The 13488-nt window shown below is 44.1% G+C and overlaps 1 protein-coding gene across 8 annotated transcripts in view; it reads right to left on the bottom strand.

Moving 5' to 3' along the window:
* The window catches only part of ST3GAL1 (ST3 beta-galactoside alpha-2,3-sialyltransferase 1), a 69732-nt gene that overhangs the window by 14235 nt on the left and 42009 nt on the right, over positions 1–13488 (bottom strand). For all 8 annotated transcript variants that reach the window (XM_085536933.1, XM_085536934.1, XM_015856350.3 and 5 more), the window contains 2 exons: positions 12662–13394; positions 2202–2398 (listed from right to left, as the gene is read on the bottom strand). In XM_085536933.1, coding sequence (XP_085393059.1) covers positions 2202–2398; positions 12662–12973 — 509 coding nt within the window. In that variant the 5' untranslated portion in view covers positions 12974–13394. The remainder of the gene's footprint in view (positions 1–2201; positions 2399–12661; positions 13395–13488) is intronic.

Raw genomic sequence — 13488 nt, 5'->3', positions numbered from 1 at the left:
ATTTTGATTCCAGCAGAGCCTGCCAGGCTTTTCTCTAAGAATTATGGAAATGTAGGCCAGGCAAGGTAAGAAAGTCCACATACAGTGTGATCTCCAAAGCAAGAAACACAGAATTAAGCATAAATGCACCTCCACTGCCACACATTTACAACCTGTGGGATTAAGGTGGGGGGCTCTTCCCTTCATGTATGTGAAGATATGATTGTCTGACTGCCTCTGAGAAGGTATTTGTTGCTGAGGGCAAGGCACTCAAATGAAGGAAGCAATCCCTGAAATAATTTATCAAACATATCTTGGTATCCAAGCCACATCAAAAACAAAGAGGCTTAAGGTGGCCTAGCAGTTAAATAGTGCTGATCTTCTGTTGACTCACTTTCAACTGCTTCCAGCTAAACACTGCACTCTTTCTGAGAGCATAATTTCATACTGGCTAGAGGGCCATGCCCAGCAGGTAGTGGTTAATGGAGTTAAGTCCAGCTGGTGACCTGTTACAAGTGGTGTCCTCCAGGTGTCAGTACTGGGGCCCATTTTGTTTGTATCTTAATTGATGACCTAGATGAGTGGACTGAGTGTACCTTCAGTAAGTTTGCAAATGACACCAAATTGGGAGGTGGTGTTGATCTGCCTGAGGGTAGGAAGGCCCTTCAGAGGGATCTGGATAGGCTGTATTGTTGGGCTGAGGTTAATGGGATGAGGTTCAACAAGGCCAAGTGCTGGGTCCTGCACTTTGGCCACAACAAACCCATGCAGTGCTACAGGCTTGGGGTTGAGTGGCTGGATAACTGTGAAGAGGAAAGGGACCTGAAGGTGCTGGTCAATGCTTGTCTGAACATGAGCTGATGGTGTGTCCAGGTGGCCAAGAAGGCCAATGGCATCCTGGTCTGTATTAGAAATAGTGTGTCCAGCAGGAGCAGAGAGGTAATTCTCCCTCTGTACTCAGCACTGGTGAGGCCACATCTTGAGTACTGTGTTCAGTTTTGGGCTCCTCACTACAAGAAAGACATTGAGGCCCTGGAATGTGTCCAGAGAAGGGCAATGAAACTGGTGAGGGGTCTGGAGCACAAGTCTTATGAGGAGCAGCTGAGGGAGCTGGGATTGTTTAGCCTGGAGAAGAGGAGGCTCAGGGGGGACCTCATCACACTCTACAACTTCCTGAAGGGAGGTTGTGATGAGGAGGGGCTTGGCCTCTTCTCCCAGGCAACAAACAGGACCCGAGGAAATGGCTGCAAGCTGTACTAGAGGAGTTTTAGACTGGACATAAGGAAAAACTTTTTCTCTCAGAGACTGGTCAGGCACTGGAATGTCCTGCCCAGGGAGGTGGTGGAGTCGCCATCCCTGGCAGTGTTCAAGTGGCATCTGGATGAGGTGCTATGAGATATGGCTTAGTGGTTTGCTGTACCTACAGTAATGGGAGGATGATTGGACTAGATGATCTAGTAGGTCCATTCCGACTTTGTCATTCTATGAATCTACACACTGTATTTTCAGTAACAGTCTCTCCATTCAAGGCCTTCTGACCTGCTCTCAAGGCTCCCTGAACTGAACTGCCAGCTGTGGTGTAGAGTTGGAGAAAGCATTGGGCTACTGTGGTCAAGAGAACTCTTGCCTCCTGACAACTGGCAAGGTGAACTTAGCCCAGATATATTGATTGCCCTCTGGATGGTTCTCTCTGCCTGACTCATGTCTCCTTGTCTTTCATCAGGAAAAAATAGACAACGCTCATTGTCACAACAGAGGGGATGTGTTCCCTAACATAGTAGCTCTAGCCATTAAACTGTCAGTTGAGTGACTATGGCCTTCTCAACCTACCACTGCTTATAAGTAAACCAGAGCAAGAAAGAAAGATCTGATACAGTCAGTTATGTATGCAAAATATCATTTGTAAGCACTAGGTACTGAGATAATGTTTACCCAAAATTATCATTTTTTCAGGGATTTTTTTTTTTTTTTTTTTTTTTTTTTAATGAACAGTGCAGAATAAGTTACAATATCAACACCTACCTAAATCCAAGGCAGGTCATTTTTTACTTGTGGACTAAAGCAAGAGGCCATATCTTTAACACATATAGTTTATGCTCCTGTATGTAAGCACCCAATTTCGCTAGATAGTCCTTGCGATCTTTTTGGTTGTCTTGTCCCAGAAAATAGCAGAAAAACTTCAAACAACAGAGACCTCTGGAGCTGAGGTGGTGCCTGCTTACCTGAGCACAAAGTCGTGGGAGTCAATTTCTTGGCCATACTGAGACTGACGAAGGTTGCCGGAGTTGCCCACGACGGCACACCGTCTGCATGAGAAAGTGCCTCGCTCCTGCAGTGGGTCCCTGTCCCCAGGAATGATATCAAACAATTCCTTGAGAGTATCATTAATATTCTTTGGAGATTTCTCTCCTTGCAGTTTCTGTTAGGGAGAAAAATCACTCCAGGTTACCACTATACTAATATAGCCAGCTTCTCTGTGAGCTAGACATGACTTCAAATGTCTTCCCAAAGACCACCCTTGCTCATGCTGCTGAAGACACAGTCTCCCATAGTATATGTTACAGTGCTTCAGGTGGGAGCTTCAAATGTGAAGGAAAAACACGGAAAACCCTTTGCCATTTACTTTTTTTAAAATTTGCTTTCCCTTTTCTCCTCCTTTTCCATTAACTGCTTCACATCCCTGGTCTCTATCTAGCCATAGTCGAACAGATCACATATTCTTCTGAAGGCTGACCATAGCACAATTATAAGTTCTTCTGAAGTCACAGAATCACAGAATTATCAAGGTTGGAAAAAACCTAGAAGATCATCTAATCCAACCATTACCAATACTTCCCAGCTAAATCATATTCATCAACACAACATCCAAACATTTCTTGAACACTCCCATGGTCGGTGACTCCACCACCTCCCTGGGCAGTGCATTCCAATGCCTGTACTGCCTTGGACTAGGTATCTTCTGTTACAACATGTATAAGTTATGTTGAACTCTCCTAGGAAGGACAAAACAGTCTAAGGTAACGTGATGGAGTACAGTAAGGGTAGACATGGACACCCTTCCCTGAAGTTTTGGCATATGCCTGAATTGGGACGGTGAGTTTTCACTTCTATTGTTCTAGACTGCAGAGAAGCCAGATGCTGGTGCGATACAGAAAACTTTAGGAAAGTAGAGTTAACCTCAAGAGCTGGAGATGTAAAATCATATAAAAAATTCTCAAGGATGAAGGAAACCACCCCGGATCTTGGTCACTGTGCCTGTTGCCATGGAGGGAAGCTCTTTGTATCAATTCTGTGATGCGTGGTGGAAACAATGGCCAGATGGTGAAGGTACTGGCAAGGTGCAGGGCAGGTGATGTTACAGTCACTCACGTTCTGGGAATTTGCACTCTGAGGGCTGCTATAAAGGCTGAGAGTGCTGGCATGCTCACACAAAGCACTGCCCACACTTGTGGTGTCACCTGCTCACAAGTAGGATGGAAAGCTCCCTAAAGGAGAATGGATCCAAGACAACATCCGCCAAAAGGCTCTGCCCTTGCTATGCAAGCCCAGGCCAAGGAAAGACAGGGAGGGAGGGAGGAAAAATGCCTTTTCCCATGACTCCTAGCAATGACCTGGGGTGATCTGGCTTTAGTTTTGACACTTTTCTCCCATCTGCACCAGGATCTGTAAACCTGTCCTACTCTCTCTGTGTACACATAAAGAACTATGACTGTAAATTCTGTTTGATCAGCAGAATTACGTGTCGTCTCTTCACAGATCTATGTAAAGAAACCTTATTTACACTGAATTGAACAACAAGTCCATAGAGGTCAGAGATACAGGACAACAATGCCAAGGACTCTGAACAAAGGAGCCAGAGAAATCTTACCTAAAGAATTCAGAGAATCATAAAATCACAGAAGTGGTGCCAGAGAAGTTTTAGATTAGACATTAGGAAAAACTTTTTCTCTCAGAGAGTGGTCAGGCACTGGAGTGGCCACCCAGGGAGGTGGTGCAGTCATCATCCCTGGCAGTGTTCAAGAGGCGTCTGGATGAGGAGCTATGGGATACGGTTTAGTGGTTTGTTGTAGCAACGGTAATGGGAGGACGGTTGGACTAGATGACCTTGTAGGTCCTTTCCAACCTTCTGATGCTATGATTCTAAAAAGGATTGGGTTGCAAGGGATCTCAAAGATCATCTAGTTCCAGTATCCTGCCATGGGCAGAGCTGTCACCCACTAAACAGGCTGTCCAGGGCCCCATTCAACCTGGCCTTGAAACGCTACCAGGGGCATGGATACCTTCTTCGGACAACCTCTGCCAGGCCTCACCACTCTCACAAGGAAAAATTTTCCCGACATCTAATCTAAATTTCCTCTCTTTTACTTTAAAACGTTCCCTCTTGTTCTATCACTATCCACCGACAACAACTTCATCTTCCTGCAAAACATTGCTAACCTACACACGTGTACGGACTGCACAGTGGTCCTCATTAAAAGAAGTCAACACAAAACTCTTGCTGGACTGAAGTTACCATCCATTATTGTCTTGGCTTGCAGCTGATGCTGAGCATTGGCTCAAGATGAAGGGCTTGGACTACCACAGCTCTGAGTCCATTGGGCAATGCTGACAACTGACATCAATCATAGCATCCCGTTAGTAACAATAACTCACCCCTTCTCATTATTCCTTCAACCCACTTTGAGGGTTGTTTCAGGACAGTAGGAAAGCCAGGCCAAGCAACCAAACGACCGCACCTACAGCTAACAGGTAATTAGAATGCACAGACAAGCACTGTTATTTTTACCCCATGTCATTATTCTGTAGGCAGTTTAAGTACAAATAGCCATTTTCTCCTAAACTTTTGTATGTGATGTTACAAACATATGCTCACATACCTAAACATGTGTGTTCTTTATGAATCCAGTCTGACCTAATTTTCAAAACTAATTGGCCTACAAGCAAACTACTTAATGTTAGCCTAATCCTGCAGCCTTCAAAATAAATGAGGGCTTTTCACAGATTGCCACAGAATGCAGTATCAGGCAGAAAAATCCCATTTTTAAGAAGGAACTTGTTTTGAGTTATTTGAACACACGTGTACACACTATTTGCATACTCCTCTTTCTATAAAGACTGAACTGACTTTAAATGCCTTTAAGAAAAGAAAGAGAAAACCACCAAACATTGCTTCAAAACATTTTAAAGAACATAATCATTCTAAGGAAAACAAAAATCTATTCTTGAACTGATTTTGCCCAACAAAATTCAGATAGAGAAGGTAATTTTCAGAAAATCCTAAGCACCTGAGCCTTCTTTTTATGTTAAATTATCTTTTCAGACAGAATGATAGCATCAGTAAAGGAAACTAACAGTAGCACTTACTTTTATTTGTGCATGAAGGTGATATCAAGCATTATGGACAGGCACCTCAATTTGCACATAACTAAGATCTGAAGTGTCTTTCTGTTACGCTGTTATCGGTCACTACTAGCTGCACTGCAGTTAAATTAAAACATGGTCACCAAACCCAGCCAGAAGGCAAGATACCATTGTCCTAAAATCTCTCAGTTACACAGAATTTCTTCAGCAGTGACCAGTACTGGCTTCACAGACTGCAAAGGCCTTAAATAGGAGGAGGACTTTGTGCTGAACAACCATTCAGGAAAACACCAGTCCCTCATTAAAAGTGCTGCTTTCATATCCTCAGTGATTATCTGATTGGACTAAGGACTAATCTTCAATCAGAATTGGTTAGCCTGTGACTTTGCAGCAGTACAAAGTAGAACATGCAATAAAGATGGTTAACTCCAAGGCATATCTCTTGTAAAACTTCAGACATAATATGCAGCCAAGTTCCCTATTTCACAATGTTTATTTGACTTCTTGAAAATGTCTGTTTTAATAGCTTTATCGTTACAAGCCGATTATGGTTCACTTTCCCACACCAAATATATCTACGACCAGTTTGGCATTTCCCATAAATGAATAACAGTGAGGAGCGTTAAGTCTATCCCTGTCATGAGAAGCAGAGCCATGTAAACCCTGGCAGTGCAGAAGGCAGCACAGTGTCCACTTGGAGCTCTGCTGGGATGTGATTTTCCCTCCAGTGCTGTAGGCATGTGCCAGGGATATGGGTATGGACGTAGATGCTGGAAACAAGTTTAAATACATTGGAATACCTGAACCGTGTGTCCTTGGTGAAGCCACTGGTTTTCCCCAAAGTCTTTGCAATCAACAGCCTTATCTAACGGTGCAGTTTAATCTCTTGCCCAAGTCCAAAAGGAGTCTTAACCTGACTTGTGTCCATATATCAAATATCTGTAGATTGCAAAACACTCTATCTCTAGCTCCCCAAGAATGAGAGACCAGAAACCTGGGGATTTCTGTTTTTATATCTCAGAAGGTTTCCCTAGGCTCTTTGGTACCAACACACCGCCAGTAATGGTACCAAGTATTGCTAAGAAGCAACACTCAAAGCTAACTAAGGGCATGCAAGGGGAAGATGTGAATTCAACCATGGCCGCTCAGAGCTAATAGCTTGGACCAAGGACACTGAAATCAAAGAGTCTAGAAGGGAAAGTCTCATGGTGGTCCTGGATATTAGGAAAAAATTATTCTCCAAAAGAGCAGTAATTAATTGCAACAAACTGCCCAGGGAGGTGGTTGAATTACATCCCTAGAAGTCTTCAAGAACCATGTAGATACATCACTTAGTGACATGATTTAGTGGGCATGGTGGGGATAGGTCAGTGGTTAGACAGGGTGATCTTAGTGGGCTTTTCCAACCTTAATGGTTCCCTGACTCTAAGTTTGGCACTGCATTATATTAGACACACCTTCAAAATCCCAGTATATAAGCATGTAGAAAATATTCTGCTTAGCCTGAATGTAGATGCAAATGTGTCAAGCCTGGGTCAGGACACAACTAAGTAAGTGGTGGAAAGCCGTAGGTGTGGGCCTGGCAGCAAAAGGCAAAAGGCAAGAACACTGCCAGGCAGCCAAGGGAAGAAATACTGTTTTTTCAGTGCTTTTTCTTTTTTAAAATTGTCTTTAAAAGACAGAGACTTAAGCCCCATGAGAACCTCTTTTGCACAGCTACTAATTGCCTTGCTGCAGCAGTTTGGAGGCATTAACACTCAGACAGCACATCCCAGTCATAAGACATTGTACAAAGATTAATCCTAGCAACAGCCTGATGGGGCAAATGCAGGTAATCTCCATTTTGCAGACCAAAGGAAAGGTTAAAAGGAGACCATCAATTTTTAAAATGTCTCCTCAGTCTGGAAAATACGACATTATTATTGTTATACTTAATGTCCTGTAATTACTATGCATCAAAAAGATTTAAGGGGAGAATATAGGGCCTTTCAAGGGTTTGGGCTGGCTTTGTGTAATGATTTGTGTCTGTCATAAAATATACATTTTCAAATATAAATGTAATGTGCATTTTTTATGTAAATAGCACACAGTAATGTGTGCATGCCAAATTGTATGATTTCCAGTTTCCACGGCTGGTATGAGCCACCTCCACAAGAGCACAAAGATCCTACCTCTGCCAGCTCTGTGTGCCCATGTTTCTGGCTTCAGGAAGCTTGCAGTTCAGCAGAACTGAGCCTGGAGTTCAGAGGGACTGCAGGTTCAAAGCACTTTCAAATCCAACTATCTTCACCATAGGTGAACTTGGTGGTGCAGCCCAGCTGGACACAAAAGAGAGTACTGGTGGGGGCATGAGGAAACACAACATTCTTTCTCTCAGTATGTCCAAGGCTGGTCTGAACCCAAGCAGGATGACACCAGGTTACACCAAGAATGTACAGCCACTGGGACTCCATTAGGCTCTACCTTCTGAAGGGAATACGCCACCTTCAAGGCGCTGAACCCTTGGTACTGCATTTCAAGCATCACAGACAGTGTCCCAGTTTTAAAGATTTCTTGTGATCAAAGTGTTTGGATAAATTTTCTACAAAGAGCATTCAAAATGCATGACTCAGGTGCCAAGATAATGCCTTAAAAATAAGAGCAGCTTCCACGTGCATGTGGCAGGGATGCCCTTTTATTCACGGTCTAGTGAGCAAGTCTTTAAGCCATACATTACGCTTCTTCTTACAACCACGAGGCCTAAAAGCTAACATTTTCTTTTAGATATGCTAATCAAACATGCCCAAGAGCTGAGCTTTCTTAAAAGAAAAAAAAAAAAAAAAAAAGGAAAAAAAAGAAAACAAACCCCTCCAATATGATAAGACTCAAGATAAAACTTGATAATGTGGAAGTTTATGAACGATGTGCCAGGAAACTCTGAACCTGATTTTACTTATTATAGATTGAGTGGAGTTATTTGGAATTAAGAACAGCAAGTTCCAATCTTGCATTTTTTATACTCTCTGACCACTAAAAACAATGAAGAAAAACTTTCAGAACAAAACAGGAGAACTATAAATAAATGCTATGCCATGTTACAGCATGTATTTATTGCCCCAGTATCCTGTATGTGGGTTAGTGAATTCAGTGGGATTGTCTATGGCACTTGCTTCAAAGAACAATGGAAAACTTGAAAGTGAGCCTGTTGCTCAGGAAAGTGGGATGGAAAATAGGAAGAAATGCAGCACATGGCATAAGGTGACAACTTCCAAACACTGAGACTCTGACAGTCCCTGAAATGCAAGATGAGTAAAGGCAGATGGACAAAAAAGACAGAGACACATGAGGAGAGGAGAGGAGAGGAGAGGAGAGGAGAGGAGAGGAGAGGAGAGGAGAGGAGAGGAGAGGAGAGGAGAGGAGAGGAGAGGAGAGGAGAGGAGAGGAGAGGAGAGGAGAGGAGAGGAGAGGAGAGGAGAGGAGAGGAGAGGAGAGGAGAGGAGAGGAGAGGAGAGGAGAGGAGAGGAGAGGAGAGGAGAGGAGAGGAGAGGAGAGGAGAGGAGAGGAGAGGAGAGGAGAGAGGAAGGACAAACTAAATCAAGGGAGGGTTTATCTCCTAGGTGGATTTAAGCAAATGAAAAGCAAGTAACAGCCATACAAAGAAGCTCCTTGTTTCTGTAAACACAGACACAACCAGGCAGATTTTTAGACCTTCACACATAGCAAGAGTATTTCCCTCCAAAAGGCCACATCCCACCAAGCCAGTTGCATATTCTACAAACACACCACGAAGGACATTGGTAACCATGCAAAGAGCTGCAAGCAAGTGAAATCATCGTGTCCTTTGGCCTCACACGTCACTTCACCTCAAATCCTTGTCATTAGGCTCTGAAATCAGTTATGACTCTGCTAGAAGTGGAGAGACACGCCATGCCACGTCATCGTTTGGCTGAATAACCCCTATTCACACAGAATCACAGAATCTTAGGGGTTGGAAGGGACCTCCAGAGATCAACGAGTTCAACCCCCCTGCCAAAGCAGGTTCCCTACACAAGGTCAAACAGTTTGTTGTCCAAGCGGGACTTGAATATCTCCAGAGAAGGAGACTCCACAACCCCCCTGGGCAGCCTGTTCCAGTGCTCCGTCACCCTCACCATAAAGAAGTTATTGTGCACATTCATGCGGAACTTCCTATGCTCCAGTTTCTGGCCGTTTCCTCTAGTCCTGTCTCCACACACTGCTGAAAAGAGTCTGGCCTCACCACTTTGCCCCCACACCTCAGATATTTATAGACCTGGATCAGGTCCCCTCTTAGTCTTTTTTTCTCAAGGCTAAACAGACCCAGTTCCCTAAGTCTCTCCTCATAGGGGAGATGCTCCAGGCCCTTCACCATCTTAGTGGCCCTCCGCTGGACTCTTTCCAAGAGATCCATGACTTTTTTGTACCGGGGTGCCCAGAACTGGACACATTACTCCAGATGAGGCCTTACCAGGCAGAGTAAAGGGGCTGGATCACCTCCCTTGACCTGCTGGACATGTTCTTTTTAATGCATCCCATTCATAACTTTAGCAGCAGGGTTAATAAGAAGGGAGGATGGGCTAAGCTTGACAGAGCAACCTCTCCAGCAAGGGCTCCACATGTATTTAGCTCATATCACATTTGTCTTCCCATTATACCACAGACACAGCCTTATACAAGAATCCCAGCAAAGTCACCCTCCTCTCAATTACAGGGTAATGAAAGCATCACACTGTCTGGAGTCTGTCCTGTAAGCATTTCTGCCTTGAAATGAAGCTGAAGTAACAACTAGCTATTTCAGATCTCCTCGTGTTTCATCTTTTAAGTACAAATATAGTAAAAAGTCACCAATCACTGACTTAGCAAAGCAAGCAACCACAAAATATGGTCACAAGCACTGTTTTCTTTAAGACTGGCAGAAATCACTAAATAAACTTGAAAAACGATACTAGAACTGAACAGCAGAAAAAGGGCTGATCCAGGATGCACCTGGGATACACCAGCTGTAGAAACAACTCAGACTGTCTCAGAAAGGGCTCCTCAAATTGGTTGCAACCAGGAGCTGCAGGGCTCCTTCACTATTTACCATTAGATGAGGGCAAGTGGTCTCAGTGTGTGGCTGATTTCCTCTAAACAAAGCAGTTTTGGGTGGCACCAAATCATTTCACATGTTCTGGTTGAAGTTCTGACTGGTGGAGGAAGTGTAGAGATCTTCCGTCCAAGAAAAAGATGCTTTGATTTTGTGTTCTGAAATAGTGTATTCCCTTTGAACTTGACCTGAATTTTAAAAATGAAGGAAAACACTAAAAATAGAGTCAGACAGACCTGAAAATTTAGGGGAAGGAAAAAGAAAAAAAGCTTTGGGCTGTCCTGAAAGTCTCTCCATGTAGCCAATAAAGAACCCTCCTCTGCAAATACCTGTTTCAAGTTGAATCAATGTTAGATATTTGTGCTTTTTCAGTTTCACTACAAGAAGGAGAATCAGACATTTAGTACTGAAAGTCCCAGGTTTTCTTCCTTTTTTTTAACTTTTATTTTAAAGAGAGAATGCATTCAAGTCTCATGTTTAAATCAAAGCTGGGTCTGAGTGCAGAACTTCAGCTTGTCATCTTCCCTTTTAATGGATCTGGCACAACCCAGCTGAGAAATAGGGGGACCAGAAGGAAAAGCATATGAGGGCAGCAAGAAAATACATGAGTGACTGAAAACAGCTGTCATGGCAAAAGGGCAGATTAAAGGATGAAAGAGCTGGAATATGAGGCTAACAGCCCCAAAGTGGGCTTTTTCATAAAATGAGGATATATTTTATGTAACAGTTAAACATTGCAGTTTACTGGCAGCTCTTTTCCACCAGAAAATACAACAGGCAATGGAGTGAGAAGTGATAAATCAGATCTAGCCTTGTTTCTACAGCACCTGACACCTCCTCTGAGACCTGAACCCCCTCAACATGCACATGAATGTCCACCTTATTTTCACATTAAGGGCTGTGCACAGGAGACCAAGTTGTAGGCAGTTGTGTGTTCAAAGAAAAGCTCTGTGAAACTGTTTTTTTTTCTCTGTCAGAAAAGGAAGGGGAAGCAACTCATCATGAAACCAGCCAGAACCTGTGCTTTAGCAGCTGGGCAGCAGGGGCCATCAGCAACTCGTTTAACGCAAGATCTCATTTCAAGAAAACACAAAAGGGGCTTCAATTAGACAAACCTTCAGGAAACACCTTCTTCCCTCTTGTGCTTCTGGAACAAAATATCCACTAGCTTTTATGATGCTGAGATCCAGTTCTTTGCACCACCCAGTCCCAAGGACACATACAGGCTGCTCCCTCCCTGTGACCCACCATGTACCTGTGTGCCTCGCAGACCTGTTTTACGTCACCAGCAACAATGCAGCCCGTGCTTATGCACCTGGAATGAATCATTTTCTGTTTAATCCTGCTAATTATTTACATGCCTTACAGTCAGGAGAGCCCCAAGCGAATTTCACACTTACCAACAAGTTTGTTTTGCTGCCTCAACAAAAAGGTAAAAGGCCTTTTTTTACCACCTGAGGCATAATAAACCACACTGCAAATTCTTGTCCTTACAACAAGAAGGGAGGAAAAGGTAATACTGAGATTTGCAAATCCCTAGATCTGCTAGGGTATTTCATAGAATCATTTGAGTTGGAAGGGACCTTTAAAGGTCATCTAGTCCAACCCTTGTGCACTGAACAGGGACACCTGTTACAGATAAATCAGGTTGCTCAGAGCCCCATCCAGCCTGATATTGAGTGTTTCTAGGAATGGGGCATCCACCACACCTCAGGGCAACATATGCCAGTGCTCCACCACCTTTACTGTAAAAACCTTTTCCTTATATCTATTCAAAACCACCCCTCTTTTAGTTTGACACCATTTCCCCTTGCCCTGTCACAACAAATCCTGTTAAAGAATCTGTCCCCTTCTGTCTTACAGCCCCCTTCAGATATCAAAAAGCTGCCCTCTGGTCTCCCTGGAGCCTTCTCTTTTCGAGGCTGAACAGCCCCAGCTCTCTTAGCCTGTCCATGTAGGGAAGGTCTTCCAACCTTTGGATCACTTTTGTGGCCCACCCGTGGACATGCTCCAAAGCCATTTTCCTAACTTGCAACAAACAACATATGCAACAAGTCTCTGTGTGGTAAACATCAGCAAAAACACTCATTTTCTCCCAGTTCTGACTGCCTCGTCAGCCAGGACCACAAATATATCCAGCAGGAATTACCTCCCACTATCTGCTCGGCATCCCCTGAGGCCCTAAATCTCAACACACCAAGGGTAGCCCTCCTCCCCTCCATCACGCCTTCCACTTACCAGCCACCACCTGTAGCTGTCCTCTGGGATCAAGGCATTTTGTGAGGTCAGGAAAGGTTGCATAGTTGAGTTAAACCTCTGGTCGAACCAGAGGGAATGTCCCAGCTCGGAAATACAGGTGCTACAGCTGCACGGCCTCCGAGGAAAATTGATGAGCCTTCGGATGTGCTCAGAAAACTGAGTGATGATATGTTTAGGATCCCAAGTGATCATGGTTACCTGGTGCTTGTAGTTCAGCAGGAAAGACGTCACCGTGACAAGCACAAAGGCAAATGTGAAGACCTTCAAGTTCCTTTTCCTGATGGTGACCATCTTGCTGCTGGTGGAGCACGACGTGGGGGGAAGCTAAGGCAACAAGGACAGGCTGCTGCTGGCCCTCTCAGGGCTGGTCACCACCTGGGGCCTAGGCTGCACCTACTGACTGCAGTACCTCCGTCCATGGGGGAAGAAGATTCGTCTTCCCCAGACAGGCTTTAAAAAAAGGCAAAACTGGGTATTTTTTTTCCTCCCCTCACGGTGCTTGGAAGTCTCTCCCACTATGGCTTCAACAAAGACAGGTCCTCATCCTTCCACATTCCAGGTTTTCTGTGCAGGACCCAAAGTGTAGAAAGCAGAGCGTGGTTCTTTCTTTCCTCGTAGATAGTTCACCAAGAATCAGATCATCCGGGAGTGTATATTCCAGCAGAGAAATGTACTTTGATGTCCATTTAAGCCATATACAGCTGTCTGCAGCCTGGAGACGCACACACAGAAAAAGAAAGAAAAACAAATGTCAGAGTTTCCATGCTTTTTGCTGCCCATCCCAAAACTTCTGAGCCCTCAACACA

This window comes from Coturnix japonica, chromosome 2 (assembly GCF_054131305.1).
Source record: "Coturnix japonica strain WE chromosome 2, WE-NBRP24, whole genome shotgun sequence".
In the NCBI taxonomy this organism is placed as follows: Eukaryota; Metazoa; Chordata; class Aves; order Galliformes; family Phasianidae; genus Coturnix; species Coturnix japonica.
This window is presented reverse-complemented; position numbering and strand designations above follow the sequence as displayed.